This window comes from Aptenodytes patagonicus, chromosome 2 (genome assembly GCF_965638725.1).
Source record: "Aptenodytes patagonicus chromosome 2, bAptPat1.pri.cur, whole genome shotgun sequence".
NCBI classification, from domain to species: domain Eukaryota; kingdom Metazoa; phylum Chordata; class Aves; order Sphenisciformes; family Spheniscidae; genus Aptenodytes; species Aptenodytes patagonicus.
Window position 1 is genome coordinate 59,193,212 of NC_134950.1, and position 19,763 is coordinate 59,212,974.

General features: G+C 42.9%; 1 protein-coding gene across 4 annotated transcripts in view; it reads left to right on the forward strand.

Annotated features, from left to right (window-relative positions):
• The first annotated feature begins 218 nt into the window (after positions 1–218).
• CIDEA (cell death inducing DFFA like effector a) overlaps positions 219–19,763 on the forward strand; it is a 50,755-nt gene continuing 31,210 nt past the window's right edge. For 2 of the 4 annotated variants that reach the window (XM_076330009.1, XM_076330008.1), the window contains exons 1-4: positions 219–294; positions 4,439–4,595; positions 4,786–4,932; positions 7,284–7,465. In XM_076330009.1, coding sequence (XP_076186124.1) covers positions 257–294; positions 4,439–4,595; positions 4,786–4,932; positions 7,284–7,465 — 524 coding nt within the window. In that variant the 5' untranslated portion in view covers positions 219–256. Of the gene's footprint in view, positions 295–4,438; positions 4,596–4,785; positions 4,933–7,283; positions 7,466–10,685; positions 13,734–15,077; positions 18,313–19,763 lie in introns of those variants that run through there. The other 2 variants (XM_076330010.1, XM_076330007.1) reach the window with 2 other exon arrangements.

Genomic DNA, 19,763 nt, shown 5'->3' on the forward strand with positions numbered 1-19,763 from the left:
TTTGTGCTGCGGACAAGCTTTAAACTTCGCTGAGGCTCCGCGCCGCCGTGACAAGCTGCTTGGGGCGGGTTGTCTCAGCAGCGCACCCCCCCCCTGCTTCCCCAGTCCGCCACCTGAGCTCGGCTCCCGGGGCCGCCGCGGGGGAAGGACCGGGCGAGGGGCGGGCGGGCGCGGCGGGGCCGCCCCGCCGCGGGGAGGAGCACCGCCCGCACCACTTAAGCGTCGCGGCCGGCGCTGCCCCGCGGCCGGGCCGGCCATGGAGGCGGCGCGGGAGTACGTGGGCTCGCTGGTGCGGTGAGTGAGGGGACGCTGCCGCCTCCGTCCCCGCTGATCTCGGCGGCGGTTCGGGTCCCGGCGGCTCCCGGGGGATGCTCGGGAAGAGCCGAGTCTGAGTAGCTCTATCTGTCGGCTCCGGCTCTTCGGGAGCAAAGGGCGGTTTCCGCGCGCGGTGTGAGGGCTAGTCACAGCGGGCGGGGGGATTAAATCTGATGGACGCTAGGTGGGAGAAGCAAGCAGGCATGCTCTCGCAGCCTTTCAAGCCTCAGATGAAGTTCTTCTGAGGGAGGTGCAGGTAGGAGCTTTGCAGGTTTAACTCCTCTCTGAGGTGCGACGGCCGGGAGGCGTTCACCTCCCGGCGGTGGGGAAGCTGCCGCCGCGTGTGCGAAGAGCTTGCGCGCCGGCCGTGGAGCCTCGGTGTGGTCAGGAGCTGCTTCCACTCGGTGGCAACACGGCCGCGACTGCTGGCCGTGCTCGCGTTTCAGGTGTGCTAAGCGCGTCCGTAAAGGTGTAGCTCTGTATGCCACTCAAAAATGCATCTAGTTCTAGCTGCGGTTCTGATATCTCTACGGTTCGTGTTTTAGCAGGGAAACCATGTCTGCAATCTGGTCGAACCCGAAGACTCCTGACTAATTTCTGACTTTTTTTTTTGCTTCGCTGTTACTGCCGTTGTCATTTGCCTGTGAACTCTAACCTAAAAATCAAACTGTGCCTATTCTGAAGCCACTTGTGTTGTGCAACGTTGATTTTTGAGTGAGGCTGAAGACCGTTGCACCACATTCTTATACAAACATAAGAGGCATATTGCAAACAAAGATAAAGGGTGAAATATGTGTACAGGGCTCAAACAGGCTTTTAATCCCTGGGTTCTCCTAAAAAAAAAAAAAATTTAATTCATCTGTCCCACCAGCCTTGACACTACACTGAATGCTTGGGGCAGTATCTGCAAGTCCCTCTCTAGCAGGTTGTAGTTATACAAAACAAACCGGACAAGATGCTAGAGTTTGAAGATATTTGCTCTTTCCATTATGAATGTATTTTTGTGTTTTCCACTGACGTAGGATCCCTCTCTCCTTTAGGGAAGAGCTAGGACTTAATCCTTTTGACTTTAAAGAATAATAAAACAGTAGTGGAGTTGTCTGTATCTAACATGTCACTCAACTTTCTAATAAAGCTGACTGCACCTTAATATGTTCCTTTCCTCTCCACTGCTTGTTTTCTGACTTAGCTTGATCAGCTTTTAATAGGAAATTATTTTCAGTAACTTCAATCTAGCAGAGGAATTCCCTGCATCAGGAATCGGTTTGTCTGGTTTCTGAGGACAGCTGCAGCAAAAAGGGATCTTTCTAGGAGCCCTGAACATAGGCTGGCCTGTTTGAGTCTGTGGCCTTTGTGTGTGTGTGTGGGGGGGGGAAACAAAGGAAAAAACCAAGCTTTCAGCAATAGGCCCAGAAATGGAAGTGTTCACACTCTGTTTATCTGGCTTTTTTTAATCACACTGGCTTTTGTTTCCTAGTACTTCTTGTTAACTGAAACCTCAGCCTGCACTGGAGCCCAGACTCACTGCTTCATAAGCAGGCTTAGTTTAAAGATGATATTGAGTGGTTTTATTGAAATGTAGGTGAAATGGCATCACTGTTAAACAACTACCTAAGACTTGGACTCCTGTTAAGTGACTGTCTGGGGGAGCTAATAAAAGTCCTGGTTTATTAATCTGTTTGTTTTTTTTCTCTGACTTTTTACATCTGATAGAATTAGGCAGCAGTGTGAGGTGGTTGATCTTGAATCCTGAAGAAACTTCTTCTCAGAGCTGCGAAATATAGCTTGTATAGTTGGCTGTGCTAATGTATGAGGTGAACCCTGCTAGCTCAAGTCCTGCCCATGAGCTGTGCCCCTAATGCTCTTCCTTCTGTATCAGGATGTGTGTTTTGGCTTTTTTCCTTATGCTTTGTCTCTTGTGAATGACAACTTGGCTTAAGTAATGAGAAAGAAAACTGTTCAACGGGACTGGTATTTTCTGTCCTCGCAAAAAAAAAAAATCTTGGCAGTACTGTCATATATACCACTCAAGTAACTATTCTATGTGCTAGTTTTCAAGTGTATGAGAGGGAACGGGATGTAACTAGCTCTGAAAGCATTGTCTCTTGAATCCTGAGCGTTGTGCTTTCTAACATCAGGGTGCCCTGTGGAGTCACCAGCCCCGAAGTAGATGAACAGGCTTCATATCTGATGAAGAGACTCGAGTGATTCAGAATGGGAGCTGCCCACGGACCAGTGGGGTGATCAGGGGACTATTAACTTAGTGAAGAGATTAACAAACACACCCTGTCATAGCACGCTTCCCTTCTGTGGAGCTTCAATGCCTTTGTCAGTGCTAACTCTGTCAACTTGTCCTCCTCCCTGCTCTTGACCCTTCTGCAGGAGGAAGGTGCTTATTAGCTCTTTAATTTGAAACAGTGCCTGCCTCCTGAAAACCATACTGACTGCTCATCTTCACCAGCTTTGTTAGAGGAAGGAGAGAGATTTCCACCAGCTATGTGTGTATATATGCAAACTGTTGAAAGCCGGGGACCTAGGGTTTAGACAGCACTACCAAGAAGGTATTAGCTTGAGCTAGAATAAAACTGTTGAACATCCCCCTCATTTAAAAAAATAACACTGAGGAGTTTTTGAGGAAGGTAAACTTTAGCGTACAGAGGAAAGGCAATAGCCCGAAGCCCTGTAGAAGAGCAGTTCAGAATGAGAGCAGGAAATAAATTAATTACTGAAACTGTCTGGCCAGTCACAAAAGTGACTTTCTGTGCATCCCAAAAATATGATTAAAGACCAGATAAGAGGTTTGGAAAAGATAGTTATTCTCCCTGGTCAATATGGACTTGCACAAAAGGTGTGACTGGGACATTATTAGTTGAGTAACTTTATATCACTTCATCATTGTTCTAGGAATTCCCGTATTCACTCTCTGGCTGCAGAAAGAGACTGCCAGTTCCCTAACTCCCCTCTCTGTGAAAGGGTCTGAGAATAGATTTTCCTACGTAAAGCTGATCTTTTACACCTATGTGGGGGAACAAAATGGGGATGCATCCCTTTCCCACCCCTGTGCAATTCAGTATTAAGGAGCAAAAGGTATACAGGGGATAAAGTCCAGGAATGTGGCAGGCAAAATATTGTCTCCCTTTAAAAGACTTGTTGGACATCAGTTCTTTCCAGGTGTCATGCAGAGGGTGATTTTTGGCAAGCTGGCTATTGAATTAACCAATGTAATTTGGCAGCAAAAAGCTGTCACTAGATGTGGATGGCAGCAGGTCTGTACCTTGGTGTGGGAGTAGGCAGTTACCAGTCTTATGTGCTCAGTTTACCTAAGGCAACCTAAACAGTCACTATTAAAACATGTGATCGCTCAGGAAAATTTAAAACCTCTTTCTAAAAGTGTTTGAATTCTTCCAGCCTCTCTGGCAGCCTGCTCCAACACTATGCATTTATGTACTTTGATCTTAATTTTCATTTCATTTGACTTCTTTTGATACATTAGGGCACAAACAAGTCTTATTTTGTGATTTTCAAAACTAGATAAAGTTTTATAGGCTGTAGATACTATTTACTATACTATTACTATAAATGCCTTGGCTGTTTGGAAGTCAAGCATAACTATATCGAAAAGCTCCACTTGTGTTCTGGTGCTAGGTGTTTTGAATATGGATAATAAGTTCAGTCTTCCTAAAGCAAACTCAGATCTTAACACACAAGACTACTTTCAACTAATTATTTATCTCATTGAGTGTTTATCTTGCAGGTAAAGAGAATGATCTAAGTGGCTGAATGCAGTAAGAGTGGCTGCCTTTCTAATTCAGTGTTTAAAAACCTGTCAGCCTCACTGTAATTGTGACCTTGACATCAGCTGAGCTAGAGGTGGCCCACATCTGCTTGAAATGCTTTTAATTTTAGAAGTGTTTTCAAATGTCACTGGCAAGAGAAAGTTCAGAGACAACATGTCTGTAGGGCTATGTAGTATTTAGTTTTGAAAGCAAGCTCCATGAGTGTAATGTGACCTGTGAATTACTTGTATAATGTGCTTATGTCACTGAACTCAACAACCCTCCTCCTTCTCACAGTACTTGACATGACTATTTTTATAACTATGCTGATTTTTTATTTGTCTTAGATCTTTGGTATCCATGGGAGCATCTGTGGGAGCAGTAACAAAACAGACCCTGTTCCCTCCTCTCATGCCTGCAGGGCGACCTTTCCGTGTGTCGAATGCCTCCCGAAGCAGCCGGAAAGGAATTGTTGCAAGCAGTCTGCAAGAGCTCATCAGCAAGGTATAGCAAACATTCCTGCTCTGGCTGAAACTTATAGTGAAGTACAGTATCACAGAAAGGCAACCCACAGACTCTTGTTCTTCTGAAAATCATTACTGGGGAAGTTCAGGAGAATATGTCAGATAAGCAAGTCTTAATATGAAACAATGTGCCCTCTTTTGAATGCTAAAATCTACTGGGTTTTTTGCAGACTTTAGATGCTTTCCTTATATCTGCTGGAATAGTTACTCTGGTTTTGGAGGAAGATGGCACGGTTGTGGACACAGAAGAGTTCTTCAAGTCCCTGGATGATAACGTACACTTCATGGTTCTAGAAAAAGGACAGAAATGGACACAAGTAAGTGTTGACTGCCTCTCTCTCACTTGCATAGAAGTGGATGGAAGAATGTTTGTGGCTGCTAAAATTATTGGAAAGAGGGGAGAAGAGGAAGAAAACTTCGCCTAAGGAAGGCAAGGTATCAACTCCTTGTTGAGCCTTCCTGGATGACAAATCAAGTTAATTTTTTTGTCCCTTGCTTGGACATACAATTGTTGGCAAAGATCTGCCAAGAATTAAAATGAAACATTGCAACTGGAGAGAATTATAGGGGAAATCCCCTGCTTTTGGAGAGCCTCAGAAATAACTTTGTTCTTGAGCCTTTTTGTAACATAAAGAAAATTAGGACTTGACAGCATGAAGTTAAAAATACGTCTTTAAAGGTTAGCTTTTAGAGGGGGAAAAAATGCCCAAATTAAGCAATGTAAAACAGGTTTTGCCTTGTGAATGCAGTAGTGGTTTAGTGAAGGTTAGAAAAATGCCTGTGTTTAATCTTGCAAACAGCTAAAAGTTGTCATCAAAACCTAATGTTAATCTACATGCTTCAAGATATTTTAAGAACTATTGGAACTATTAGATTGGCTAGCTTTAGCCTTCTAATCATATCAACTCTGTGTCCAATTTGTGGTTTTGTGGGGGAATAGTCACAGAATCATAGAATAGTTTGGGTTGGAAGGGACCTCTAAAGGTCATCTAGTCCAACCCCCCTACCGTGGGCAGGGACATCTTCAACTAGATCAGGTTGCTCAGAGCCCCATCCAACCTGACCTTGACGTCACCTGTACATTAACAAGATAATGTCAAACTCCTAATTGTCTTTCCATGAAATGGTTGTTGCTAGAAAGCTAGCATCAAAAGTTCTTCTACCAGGTGCAGAGCTAGCTGAGGAGCTGTAAGCAGGCCTACCATTTTTCTGTTTGTACACAGATGGCTCAATTGTGTGGCCCAGTTTTCTCAGTCTCCTGTTGCAGTGTGGGCAGTTTGTATGTTTTTCCACAAGATACCTCACTGGCTTATCAACCTGCAGCATCTGGGCCATGAGCTCCAAGAGCAAAAAATAAGTTGCAGCCAGGGTATGACTCCACCTTGCTCCTTTCCCCTCTGCACTGTGTCCTGTCTGGCATGGCAGCTGCCCCTCTTCAGGATGTGCTGAGTGACAGCAGAAGGACTGCCACAGCATCACAAATCATCTGGACTGCCACAGCATCACAAATCATCTGGAGTGTAGCACAAGCTCTGTCATGCTTTATCCAAATATTCTGGGTGCTAATGGGGGGGCGGGGGGGGGAGATATACTCTAGCAAGCATACCAACTACTTGTACATGTCCAAAACTGTTGTTGATAAGGGGCCCTGTTGCTGGAGCTCAGAGGCTATCGAAGTAAAACAGGCATAAAATTGCTGGCTAATGATATACTACAGTGTTTAACTTGGTCTGACTTATCATGGTCTGTCTGAGCGCTGGGGTGATAAGTACAAAAAGGCCCAGCCTTACACAACTTTATTGCTCCATTTAGCATGCAAAAAACAGCTTGGCAGCTGCCAAGTCATAACCTTGAGCGGAATGTGCTGAGCAGAGTATCCCATGTATCCACTAGATGTCTCTGTAAATATGGGCTTTCATTACTATTTTCTTTTTTCTTGAAGCAAGCTATCCTGAAAGCATCACTGTCAGCCCTGAAGCAGACAAGGGCTGCTTTCAGTGAAGGAGGCTGGATTTAAGGTGGAAGATGACTTTCCACACTCCTCTTCCTTTGCTTTTTCTCTTAAAAAAACCCTCAGTATTAAACCCTGGGCCTAATCAGTAGTGGTTCCCTCCCCATGTTACTTTTTTAATAGGAAGAAAGCCAGGATTTGAAATGAGGACCTGACTTTTCACAGATATCATCTTTGCAGCTATCTCTAAGAGTGCTCATCAGTAGTGTGTTCCTTCCTAAATGGAAGGACCTAATATCGTCCTGGTAATTTGGTGGCCTGTTTCAGTGTGGACTAACTGTGCTGCCTCAGCTAGCAGCTGGAACATACCAGGATAATTAAATGGCAGGAATACTGTCCAGTGGCATTACCTGTGGCTTCAGTATATCCTGAAGAAGAAGCTGTATTACAGGAAAGAAATATTCAGGAGGTGCTGTGTCACTCTGGAACTTCTGTGTCTGTTTGGAATAGCTTCAGTCAGGACTTGAACAAAATTACGTAAGCCACAGACTTGCTTTTCTCTGTGCTAATGCTTTCAATTCTAGTTTAGAATTGATTGAGAACTAGCCCAAAGATTGGAATAAGCAAGCTGCTTCTAAAGAGCTGCACTGTTAACGATTGTCTTGCTGTAGTTTCCTGGCTCATGGTACAAACTGTCTCTTCCTCTTTTTAAATTAGACAAGAAATGGAGTCACTGCTGTGAGACAAAAGAAGAAAAGGGGAGTAGCTAACATCACATTTGATCTGTACAAGGTGAACCCTAAGGATTTTATTGGCTGCTTAAACATCAAGGCAACCTTCTATGAGATCTACTCTGTCTCATATGACATCAAATGTACGGGAGCAAAAAGTGTATTGCGGTAAGTATGTTTCCACTACTGAGCAGGCATATGTGTTAATGTAAAATCTGTGTTTGCTTATTGGTTCTGTGAAGCAGGTGTGTTTATAAATTTAGTATTTTTATTAATTCTTACATACTGGCCAATATGCTGACTCTTCCTTTGTAAGGTGGATAGCTGACTTGTAAAAACTTACTATAGCTTTTTATGGTGGAATCTTAAATTTCCCCCAAGGCAAAATCTTATCAGCTTGTATTTACTGCAAGGGTGTAGGTAGAGTCTCTTTGTTTTCCTGAGAGAATTTCCCCAGATTCCTTTGACTTGTTTGAAGAATGCAGGAGGCTGAGGAAGAAGCATTGGACTCTTTGAAGGGGGAACTTCAAGGGGATGAAATGAGAGGAATTTGAGATCTAATGGCAGAGGTCTTAAAGCTTGCTCAGACTTTGCAATACCTGGCTGCTAAATTCACCACCTGAGCTTACACAGAGGCAAAGGAAAATGGAAGAGATATGACACTCTCCACCGTCATAATGTGAATTTGTCATCTGTAGTAAGACTGTGTGATATCACTGTTTTAAAGCCAACTGGTCTCTGAGCAAACTAATGGAGCCTAACAAGGACCGCTGTCTCCTGCAGGACCAGTCTGGTGGGTTGTGAGTTTGGTAGAACTGGCTGTTGGGAAATGCTGTCTTCTGCAGGGGCAAAATAATACCTGTCCTGTCCACTGCTTTCAACAGTGTGCTGAAAGTCTGTGCCTTGTCAAAACCAGCTGTGTCCTGCCGTGGTTGAAGAAAACTTCTTCTGAGTTCAGACTCCTTCACAGAGGTGCCATACTTTGACAGCTGTTTAAGCTGCAGCCCTGAATTTCTCTACCTGACCTTTCAAATTCTGGTTGAGACACAGTGGTGTAGTGTTGTTGCATTTTACTTGAGGACCAGATCTGCTCTGTACAGAACAGACAGGTGTATATGCCTGTAAGTGAGGTTTTCACTTCCCCTGAGCAACACACAGTCTTTAGTTTGAAGTCTTCAAATAGTCCCTCCTCTCACGATGCAGGTATTAATCATTGCAATGCTAATCTTGTTCCCTGTCTTTCTGTCTGACTGACCTCTCCCACTCTACTTAGGTGGTCCCTTGCTTAATCTTTCAGGCTACAGCTGGTGTGACTGTAGATGAGACTCATCTCTCTGGTCATGCTGCAGTGATTATCCAGCTATATGCTATGCCCACCTGTAGCACTGGCTTCATTAGCGTTTCTTCAAAGCAGTCTTACGCTTGAACAGCTGCACTCCTCCAGTTGCTATGTTTGTCAAGTCTCTTGAGCCAGAACAAACTCTGATTTCTGGCTATCTGCTTTGGAGATGAGTATCAGCACTGGAACTTGCACTGTTAAGAAGAATTTGAAGGGATAGTTCTGCCTCCCTGCCAACACAGGGCAGCTGGTGAGAAAGAAATGGTACTGGTGAACAGCTGAAGTAGCTGTGGAGTTCTTCTGGAAGCACTGTTATGTTAGAGTTGAGCTGTGAGGGAAGTGCCAGTGTCAGGGTGGGAAAGTAGTCTGCTAGCAAAGAACAAGAATGACAGAAGAGATAACCTTGGGTACTCTTGAACACAACAGTGAGATGGCCTGTCTCAACTTGCTATTGAAATTGAAGACAGATGATGTTAGGTTCTTGGTGTAGTCCCTCTGCTAATGAGTTCCAAATTGCTAACTCTGATGCCCTCTCCCCGAGCCCACCTGTGCAGTGTGAAGGGAAAGGACTTTAAAATGCTGCAGTTGTTCATTGGTGGGAGCGGCTCAAAGCCTGCCAGATCTGATTAGTGCGTTTCCCCTAAGAGTTTCTCCCTGTAGTGTCCAACTGAAGGATCAGATGTCCAGTTCAACAAGTAACTTCCTCCATGGCTTAAGTGACAACTGCTCTCGTGTGCAAGTGACACACTGCAGCTGCTCAAAAGCTCGGTACCAGGTGCAGCTTTCCTTACAACCGTAAAGCTCCTTGGCCTGTACTATCTGGTGGAGGGAAGGACGTACTGAATTGGCATATGTGTGGGAAGCATGAACAAAGGTACAGTGTTTTTTTTAAAAGGGTTCCTAGGTTCTAAGTACAGGGTATTCTACTCTTTTGAAGCATTGGATTTTGACTGCAAACCTTCTTTCATCACAGAGGAAAAAACTGAATTTGTAGGAAGAAGACTTTGCCTTCTCTGGTAGAGCTCAAAGGAGAAGTGAATAGCAGCAGAGGGTTCACAGCTGCATGTTTTCTCAGACAGGAATTCAGAAAATCTTCCCTCTTTTTTGCAGAAGAGGAAGGCTGGTCTGGTTTCTGCATCTTCAGAAACTGATCCCTTTCCAGTTTTGGAATGGTTCCAGTTCTTGCGTACAACTTCCCCAATGCCTCAGCTTCATATTTGTGAGGGCCTACTTAACTTTCAGGGATGAGGCTTTGAATATAGCTCTCAGCACTGATATCCTGATTGTTTCTTGGAGAATGGAAGGAAGACACGGGTATAACTACATTGAATATATGACCACTCAAATACGATGATCTCTATTCCTCTGTGATCTTGTGGTGATCCACAGTCTATATTGTAGACTTCTGATGCTTGCCTGATCTTAGTTTATGGATCTGTACTGATTGTCACACAGTATTGTATATTTGAATGCTGATACTTACTAAAACTTTAAAAAAATAGAATAGTTACGAACTGAGAATTCTTAAGGCTTGCAGCTTGGACAGTAGTAATTCACCTGGCTTCATTTGTTTTGCTGTTGGGCATCCACTGTAATGTGATTGCTCAGCTTCAGATCTAATCAAGTTTGATCTGTAGCTTGGAGATATATGCAGTGTTGTATTAGTGAATGGCCTAAAGGTGAGACGCGAGGTGGATTCATGCTGCAGGAATGCTGCTGGGCTCCCAGGCAAAGTTAAGTCTTCAGTGGTGCTCCGGTAGTTTGAGTGATGGCTTTGCAGAAGGCCTGTAAATGTCTGACAGGATGACAGCCTTCTTTGTTAAATGTGTTTTCTGGTTCTGCCAACATGTCAATAGTTTTCTGTCAATCAATGGCCACAGAAGTATTTGCTCTAAAGAAGGTACAAAAATGACCAGCTTCTCAGAAGTGAGGAGGAATGAGAGAGTTCTTAAATATATCTATCTAACTCATCCTAAAGGTGTTGAGGGGGATGGGGCAATGTCACCCTGTTGGTGAAATTTTTTTTTTAACAAATGGCTTTTCTTCTAGGAAGGTGCTTCAGCTAATGTCCCATGCAGCACAAATAACTGGACAGTTTCTTCTCTATACTGGAACGTATATGTTGCAGTTGATGGGTGAATATGATGAAGATGGCACGTGTACAAGATCAAGGCGGGAGTAGTGGACACAGATGCACTTTTGATATTGGATCCTTTTGCTTAAAGATATTCTCTTGCCCCATTTTGATTGTAATGATGTTATAGTAGGGGATGTCCACTGATGTGAACTAACATTTTTCCCATTTGGGAATGCTTGTAGGCCTTAGTCATAAAATAAGCGTTTGGTGTTCACAGGCTCTTAACGCAGCAAAAGGATGGGTGCCTAATGTCTGAGAATTTGGCAAAAGGAGAGAGGGCAATTTTTTGCCCCAGCAACTCAAAATGGAGAATAAGTATACTTGGAAACTTGCATGCTTTGTAACCAGTGGGGTATTTCTTGCACTGATCAAAACGTAGTTTGGTTGGGTTTTTTAATGGCTGTCTACTTGCCTTCTGAACAGACTGGTCTGTAAGGTGGGGGTGGGGGAGCTGTGGTTTTTTGTTTTTTAATCCTTAACAGTGCTGGTATTAGTGTCCAACTGGCATTGAGGTACAAAATGGTGAAGTGTAGTTATTTACTTCTGCTACCAATGGAAATACACACACAATACAACTGAATCCTGGTTCAGTGACTGACCACTCTCATGAAGTCTAATTGGAGAAAGTGCAACTACTAAGCAGAAGCTTAAAATTTAGCCTTACTTCCCTTAAAACAAGTGAAAACATTTCATTTTAACTCTTTATATTTTTCTTCAAATCTACAGAAAGTTCAGGTTAGTATAGCTCATACCAGTTGAAGAAACTGATATTTCTTTGATGGTTCTGATGTCCAGTTCTGCCTGAAGTATTGAATAATTTGCCATAGTTCCATGACCATGGCTTACAAGCAACCTGCTGAAGCTTCCTTCAGGGGTGTTAAACCATCACTAATGTAGTTTTTACCGTTCAGTTGCAAGATGACACTACATCCCAAGCTGTACTTCAGGTACATGCAGCATGGATCTGTAAGAGATGCTGGATTTTGATGCCCCTGTGTTCAGGGGAGAGCAGCAGGACACTATCCGGTCTTGTGTAACATACATATGCTCTAAACTGGATATTTGCGGTTTTATAGTCTCCCAAGACAAGCTGTATTAAAGGGCAAAGTTTTTAATCCTTAGGTAGAATTGTCCAGAATGTTTTCTACAGTTTAGTGAACTGCTAGGATGACCAGCTTTCAGCAAGCTTTTCCTCAACAGTGTAGAAAACTGGAAAGCGAGCAGTGTCGGGCATCTTGTGTCAAAATACAGAATCCCATTGCTGAAGAGAAAAGCCCAACTTTGGTTGTTCATAGGCGTGGCTTTTGAGGCTTTCATTTGCTTGCTCATGAGGAATTTTAGTAAGTTATATTCTTAACAGCTTTCAGTCTTAAGTAAGGAGACAGCAGATACAGGTAATGTATCTGACCTGATGGCAGGTGCCACCTAGGAGGAGAAGCTCTGGTGACAGAGTGAACAAGTGGGGCAGGGGAAAGAAAGCAGTGGGAGCAAAAGGGAAAAGGACCAATGTGGAACCCACAGTGCTTGCCATGCCTCTGCTGAGAGAGGAATCCGTTAACTATGTGCATCAACTGCACTGGTTAGTTGGAGGAAAACCTAAGCAGGCGGACTGAAAAGGCCGAGCAGCGTGGTTGGTGGGATCCATTCTGACCTGTCAGCTGGATCTGTTTGCTTCAAATGTCATTAATACGTGGGAATATTGGTCTTGCTTTAATCTGCAAATTTCACCTTCATATGCTTATTATTGCCTTCCCTTTATGGATGTGACTTAGCCAGCTGAAGCTGCACCTTTCAAATCACTGTTGTGATGAAAAGCAGCCTAAATCCAAGTGTTAAAGGGACTGATGGACACAAGCTCACTAGGTCTCTGCCTGTCTCTTCAGTAAAGGTATTACAAATAAGTAGATAGCTAAGAAAAACCTTGTTTTTCTCCTGATTTCTGTTGTTTCCCACTTACTTCTGAGCGTTTGCTGGAGTGGGGGAGGGCACACAGCTCTGGGCAAGGGGCGAACTGGTTCTTTCCTAATTTCTCCCAGGGAAGAATGCCTGTAACTTGCAGCACTGTCAGGTTTCCTTCAGAAGAAAACAGTAAACTGTTCTGTGAGTAATGCAAAAGAGGTTATGTTAAAATGGAAGCTTTATACTTCAGCTGTATTGTTTTCACCACCCCACCCCAAGCGATTGTTGCCATGATAACTGTTGGCCAAAGTCTTTCTATCCCTATCAAGGAATTGCATTTAACTGAGGCAGTGCAAGGACTTTGTCATTAATTCTTTTGGCTTTTAAGGACCACTTATTCTATTAAAACAAGCACATCTGTAGAAAGCAAACTCTATCTAGCGTTCCTAAGAATATTTATGTTGATAATGGTGGGAGCACCAACATTAAAAAAAAAAAACAACTTGCATAGTTCAATATTGCATTAATTTGTGTGAAATGCCTCTTCAACATCTGTAATAAAAAAGCTTTTGCAAGTCTGAACTGTGCAGATATCAAATTCCAGCCTTCTATAGCCAGAGGCAATTGTTACAGAAGTAACACTGCGTAGTTTCCAATGGTACTATCTTAGAACTTAACGTGATCTAAAAGGCTAACTCAGTATGAATTTGCAATGTTTTTAGGCAGCTGCTTCTTGGCAGCTGAACACTTGAGCTGCTGAAGGTCATGTGAGCTGCAAAGTCTCCATCTTGGAGCATCTCCCTCCTCTAATTCAAAATGCAAACAGCTGAACAAAGTAACTTGCTTTGATATTTCTCTCAAAATGGAGTGTCTTGCAATGTTATAAGTGTCTGAAATTTTCATTGCCTCTGAATCTGGGTTTTGCCACAGGCTTAGTATTTGGGGAACAATATTTGCTACTGTACCAACTTCTTTCCAGTGATAAAGTTTTGGCTTTGGGTCAAACTGGAGGAGTTTGTAATTCTCTGAGTTGGAGTCAGTTTGATTTCCCCCCCCCCCCCCCCCCCCCCCCCGACTGCTTAGGAGGCATAGCTTTTACTTCAGCTGTATGTGGTACACGGCAAAGAACAACTTCATCATTATCTAGCTTTCAGAAAATTATACACAAGTGGTGTATGATATCTAGCAAGAGACAGAAAAACTAAAAGCACAGGCTCTTAACTGCAGGTATGTAGAGAAGAAGCTAGCTTTTCTACTTGACACTTTTAGATTTGATTTTTCTTTCCATAAACTCATTAATCTGCACTTGTTACTGTTGCAGTCAAGGCTGGTAGCACTGACATGTTGAAGCTGTGAAACGTGTTTACTGCCTCCTTGCTTGCTGCACTGGCTCTTTTTGCCTGTTGCTTTGCATCACTTACTAACAATGCACCAAGTCATACTCTCTAGTTACCAAAAAAGGAATTTTCGCTGAAGTACTCAATCTTGTTGACTCAGGCACTGTTCACGTTCTGCAGGCAAAACAAAGTTGCTCTCTTCATGACTAGAATGAAGGATCCAGTAGCTTTTTGTGTGTGTAATTTATCATTACTTCATTTCCTTCCTTTCATAAACCCATGAAGCTGTTGCTTTCTTGCACCTTCCTAGTCATTCAGGAGAAATAGGATTACAAGTTGTTCTGTCCAGGGGGAAAAGAAAAGGCAGGGTCTAAATTCCTTAGACCGTTTGGAATATGTTCTAGGAAACATCCTGAACCCCTTCCCTACAGAGAAGGAAAGGGTAAAGAAAAGAAAATAGGACTTTGGGCTGGAAGTTTTTTTCAATACAGTGAGTAGAGAGGTAGGTATTCACAATTTAGGAAAAGTTGGTAATTCTGAATATTAACGGCGAAGATAACTACATATGATCATTTGTACCTGACTAGAATTACAACTCTAAATCACTTCAGTATGCTTCTTCCTGAGATAGCACTTGAACTAAAGGCACAAGCTTCTTTAATTAAAAACAAAAGAAAGTTTAAAACCAAAGTACATTTTTTTACTTGATGCCTCAAGTTTTACTGGAGGTATTAATGTGATTAACATACCACTTCAGTTGCATATTAGTAAGTATCCTTGTGGGGTTTAGTGTTTATCACTGCTTTCTCTACCTTACCTTGTCATATATGCAGTTAAGATATTTATTAACATGAGCATTGCTGTTTTGCTAAGGGGAAAAAGATAGTATTTTACCACTTCACAGCTTTCAAGCTCAGTAGTTTAACTTGCTATGAAAATTGAGATGGGTGAGAATTATGTGTCAGTGATGGCAATATTTTCTGATGGTGGTGCCAATTTTAAGGAACACTGCCCGTGAATAAATAAATTCAAACGGTGGCTTTGGATGTTGTCTCTATTAATTTCCAGAATAACTTATTCCTGAAATAATCATGAATGTTAGTGGATCTATGGTCTGCCACAGTTTCCAAATGCTGGACTGCAGCGGTGAAGTAACTGGATACTATTATGTGGCTCTGAACTCTTAACTCCTTACTGCTGACTCACTTTCTGGCCTCAGAGAAACCATGCAAACTGTGTTTCCTTTCATACAAAAGGGAATGCCTTCCTCCATCTTTTACCGAAGCTGCAAAAGACTACAAACTGCTGAGTACAGGAGGTAGAAGGCTTCAGCAATCTCTGGTTTCCACCAAATACTGTAAGGATCAAGGACCTCTTTATAATGCCTCACGTCATTTACCTACAGATACAGTAGTACACACTTGATTGCAGGGAAATACGAATTTATTTAGTAGAATATTAGATTTGTCTAGTTCATGATTAACTTAGTCTTCAGGAGGAATAGCATGTGAGTGTGATCAATCTAGTGTACTTCTATCTAATAAGTACATCCTATACTCAGCTTAAGGGACAGTTTTGCAGAGCTTGACTATTGAGCAGTTCCTCTCATGGGAGAACCAAGGTCCGATTTCTTGCTGTGGAAAAGCACAAAAGAGCACTGTTGGGTTTAGTGGCAAGGTGTTGGCAGTGGGGGGGTGAAGGGATGCTGTGGGGGTGGCCTCTGTGTTGTACAGAGCTGCTTCCAGCTGGCTCCAAAATGAACCCACCATTGCCCAAAGCTGAGCCCTTCAGCCAAGTTGGTGGTACCTCTGTGGAAACATATTTAAGAAAGGGTAAAAAAATGCTGTGCAGCAGCTGTAAGAGGACTGAGAAAAATGTGAGAGAAACAGCCCTGCAGACACCAAGGTCAGAAACGAAGGAGGGGGAGGAGGTCCTCCAGGTGCTGGAGCAGAGCTTCTCCTGCAGCCCATGGAGAAGACCATGATGAAGAAAGTTGTCACCCTGCAGCCCATGGAGGACCCCATGCCACAGCAAGGTGGACATGCATTGAAGGAAGCTGCAGCCTGTGGAGAGCCCATGCAGGAGCAGGCTCCTGGCAAGAGCCATGGCCTGTGTAGGGAAACCCAAGCAGGAGCAGGTTTTCTGGCAGGACCTGTGGCCCATGGGGGACCTGCACTGGAGCAGTCTGTTCCTGAAAGGCTGCACCCCATGGAAAGGGCGCATGCTCGAACAGTTCCTGAAGGACTGTATCCTGTGGGGAGGGCCCATGCTGGAGCAGAGGGAAAGTGTGAGAAGGAAGAAGCAGCAGAGAGGAACTGTTGTGGACTGACCATGACCCCCATCCCCCTGCCCTGTTTGGGGCCAGGGAGAGGAGGTAGAAGAGTTGGGAATGAAGGAGTGAAATTGAGCTTGGGAAGAAACAGGGGAGGGGGGGAGGTGGTTTTAGTTTTGTCTTTTTTTTCTTACCATTTTACTCTATTTTTAATTGACAATAAATTAATTTAGTCTTCCCCAAGTCAAGTCTCTTTTGCCTGTGACAGTAATTGGTGAGTGATCTCCCTGTCTTTATCTCAGCCTACAAGCTTTTTCGTCTTATTTTCTCCCCATGTCCTGTTGAGGAGACGGAGTGAGAGCACTGCTCAGTGGGCACCTGGCAGCCAGCCAAGGTTAACCCACCATAAGCACAAAGCACTAAAAGTAAGAATAAGCAAAAAACAAGCTGCCTGTGCTATAGGTGGACAGTAAAACTGGAAGCCAATCTTTTGGAGTGTTTTCTGAATGGCTTTTCACAGCTCTGTGTTTGCAGAGACACACTCCTGTCATCCACAGGACAGGGTTAATAGTCTCAGTTGTCATGATACAAACGATTTACTGACCTCAATCTCAAGCGTGGGTTTTCTAAGGTCACCCATCAATCTGAATCATTCATAGTAGGCTCCATTACTAATGTATTCTTGGTTAGGAATATTTATTAATAAATATTAATTATCATTTGAAAGAGAACATTGAAATAGTACTGTTGTTTTATAAAATAGCTAATGAAATGTAACACTAAAAATACAGTATGTCTTAATAGACTCCAGAATCAGGATAATGCATTCCATGCAGTTCCAACATAAAAAGTTGATTGATCATCAGTTTTCTAAAAAGTCTGTTTTAATCATTAGCATACATTATGTATAGATTAGGTTTGGGGTTTTTTTAAGTAATATAACTATTGTCACTGGTTGGTTGTGAGTCTGTTGTGTGTTAAGAAAAAAAAAAGCTTAGATCCTCAGACAACTATATTTAAGAAAACAGTAGCGTAATGATGTGGGTAGTCAGTCTATTATAGACCCAGAGAAATCTCAGACATCTAAGAAGTCCTTTAAAGTCTTAAAGTTAGGTATAATTATTTCTGACACATTTTGTAATTACACCGTGCAGTCCATAATCCTTTATGTTAAAAGCACTTCTAATTAGAAAGCATCTTCCATTGCATAGGTAGGTGTCTTCATTTGCTGCTGCTCTTTATTAAGTGGTGTTTTCAAATGCTCTTCCCCCACCTCAAAAATCAGAAAAGAATAAGCAAGAAAACAATAAATAATTTTATTTAAGTATAAGAAGGACTACTGATTTATTATTGAACTAGACAAACTGAAGTCTACAGTGTTCTCTATTTTATTCCTGAAAAGCTAAAGTGCAAGTGGCATTATTTCAGTGATTCCTGTACCAAATGCGCTTAATTTAGGTGCCCTCCCAGTTGCAGGTTTCCTGCTGTTTTGCCAGCTTAGGGATGTTGCCTAGAAAAGCTGCCTAGAACAGTTGCAGAATATTGTTCTAATCTGCACTCACCTCCCTGAGTGATCATGCTTTCCAAATAAAAGTCACTATCTTCCAGAATAACGGATGTGTTTTCAGATGCAATTGATTATTCAACAATAAACCCATTTTATCTGAAATCAGAAATTACTGAATAGTTGCTGCAAATAGCTAGCTATTTCAGTCTCCCAGAAAAGCCGTTTCATCTTTGCATGGGATGATCAAGCTGGTTTTCCTCATCATTATAAGCATTGTCTGCAAACTACATTAAGATCAGAATTTCATCTAGATAAGAAAAGTACAGTCTCTCATAGTTTCAACTCTGTGACCACTGAATTCAGTAAAGAATTCTCTCAATTCCTCCTAGTCTTATCTGGCCCTAACATGGTACCGTGTTTAGTTTTCACAAGAGTTGTGATCAGTGAAAACAAAGCAGGTTTTGTCACTAGCAGCATCAGCAATGACTAAAGGCAGTAGCAATCTAATGGATAAAAGTCACTTTTGTTTCCATGACTTCTACCTCTTCAAAGGGTTGGGAGGTTTTTTTGGTTTGGTTTTGGCATTTGTTTGTTTTTTGGTTTTGTTTCCCCAGAAAATTCCAACTGTTACATTCTGGTTTTCACTTGGAAGCTCCCAGCACTTTTTGCACTGCTCTTGTTTTCCTTCATCTAAACTTTTCTCTATGTCTGATGCCGTTCCCCGGATGTCACCAGCTTCAAGCACTCGATTCCTTCAGCTATTTTTCTGTCTTGCTCTGGTGACTCCTTTACAGATGTGACCTGTTATGTTGTTCCTCTTGTGGCCTTTCGTCTCCTTTTTCCAGATTCCCTTTGGCCACATTCAAACTAAGAATACTTAATGACTGAGGAAGTGGTGGGAGCAGGTGTTTAAGCAAATGTAAATTTAAAAAAAAGACATTTATATCTGTCTTGCTCTATCTGTAGTTCATATTGTCTTTTATATAGAACTGGTCAGCCTCCTTGTTTATGTAGCATTTTTAGCTTAACTGTCTTCCATACTAACCAAGCTGCTGTCCTGAGATAAAAAGCTTTTGACTGCTTAGAGCTGCGCCCTATTCCTGACAGATCATACAGGCCACACATAATATGAAGTCCCTATTCAGTACAGAGACAGGACACCACAATGAAATCGTCCTACACAACAGAGATGTATCTCTCTGCAAATCTTCTGTGCACAGGCAACAACTGCATCTCCACACCCTTCCCGCAAAGCAATGGCATTCAATTGTGCCGTCAACGTATATTGTAACCCCATATCCTCCTGTATTCTGGTACACTGTTTAACAAACGGACCGTGAAACGGATTATTCACCATGGGCGGGCAGTGGGTTGAGTCCTGGCCACAGGCCAGACTGACCACTTACATTCTTAGCATTCATAAGCCTTTAAATCATTAATATGATAATGCTGCTAATAGGCTGCAGTCCGAGGCAACAGGGCCGTACACTCTCAGTCTCACTGCTGCAGAGTGGTTTTCTGAAAGAAAAATGATCGGTTCTCTGTGTGTAAATGCTGTCTTCCCCTCCTAATTCCTGATCGGTTGCTCTTGGAGTATCCTGCTCAGAGGGGGGTGCTTCAGTGCAGTGAGTACCAGACCACATTCCTTCAGTGGCTGTACCCACCCACCCTTGACAATGCTGCGGATTGCGCTGTTAAAAATAAGCCAGGCTTTGTCCAGTCATAGCTTCTGCTATGCTGTTTGTAGTGGGACTGGTGGACTTGTGAGGAATGGTGCTCTTCTCTTTGCAAATGTAATCTGAGAGAATCATTTGTCAAGCAGCGTAGAAACGGTATGCTGATTTGGTTTGGACATGTGCGACAGATGAATAGGATCTATGCTGGTGAGGGAAGGGTGGCAGCCCGGAGCCACTCACCACCTGAGAAAAAAGGTAAGGCAGAAAACTGTGACTCACCTGTGAAACCCAAGACCTGA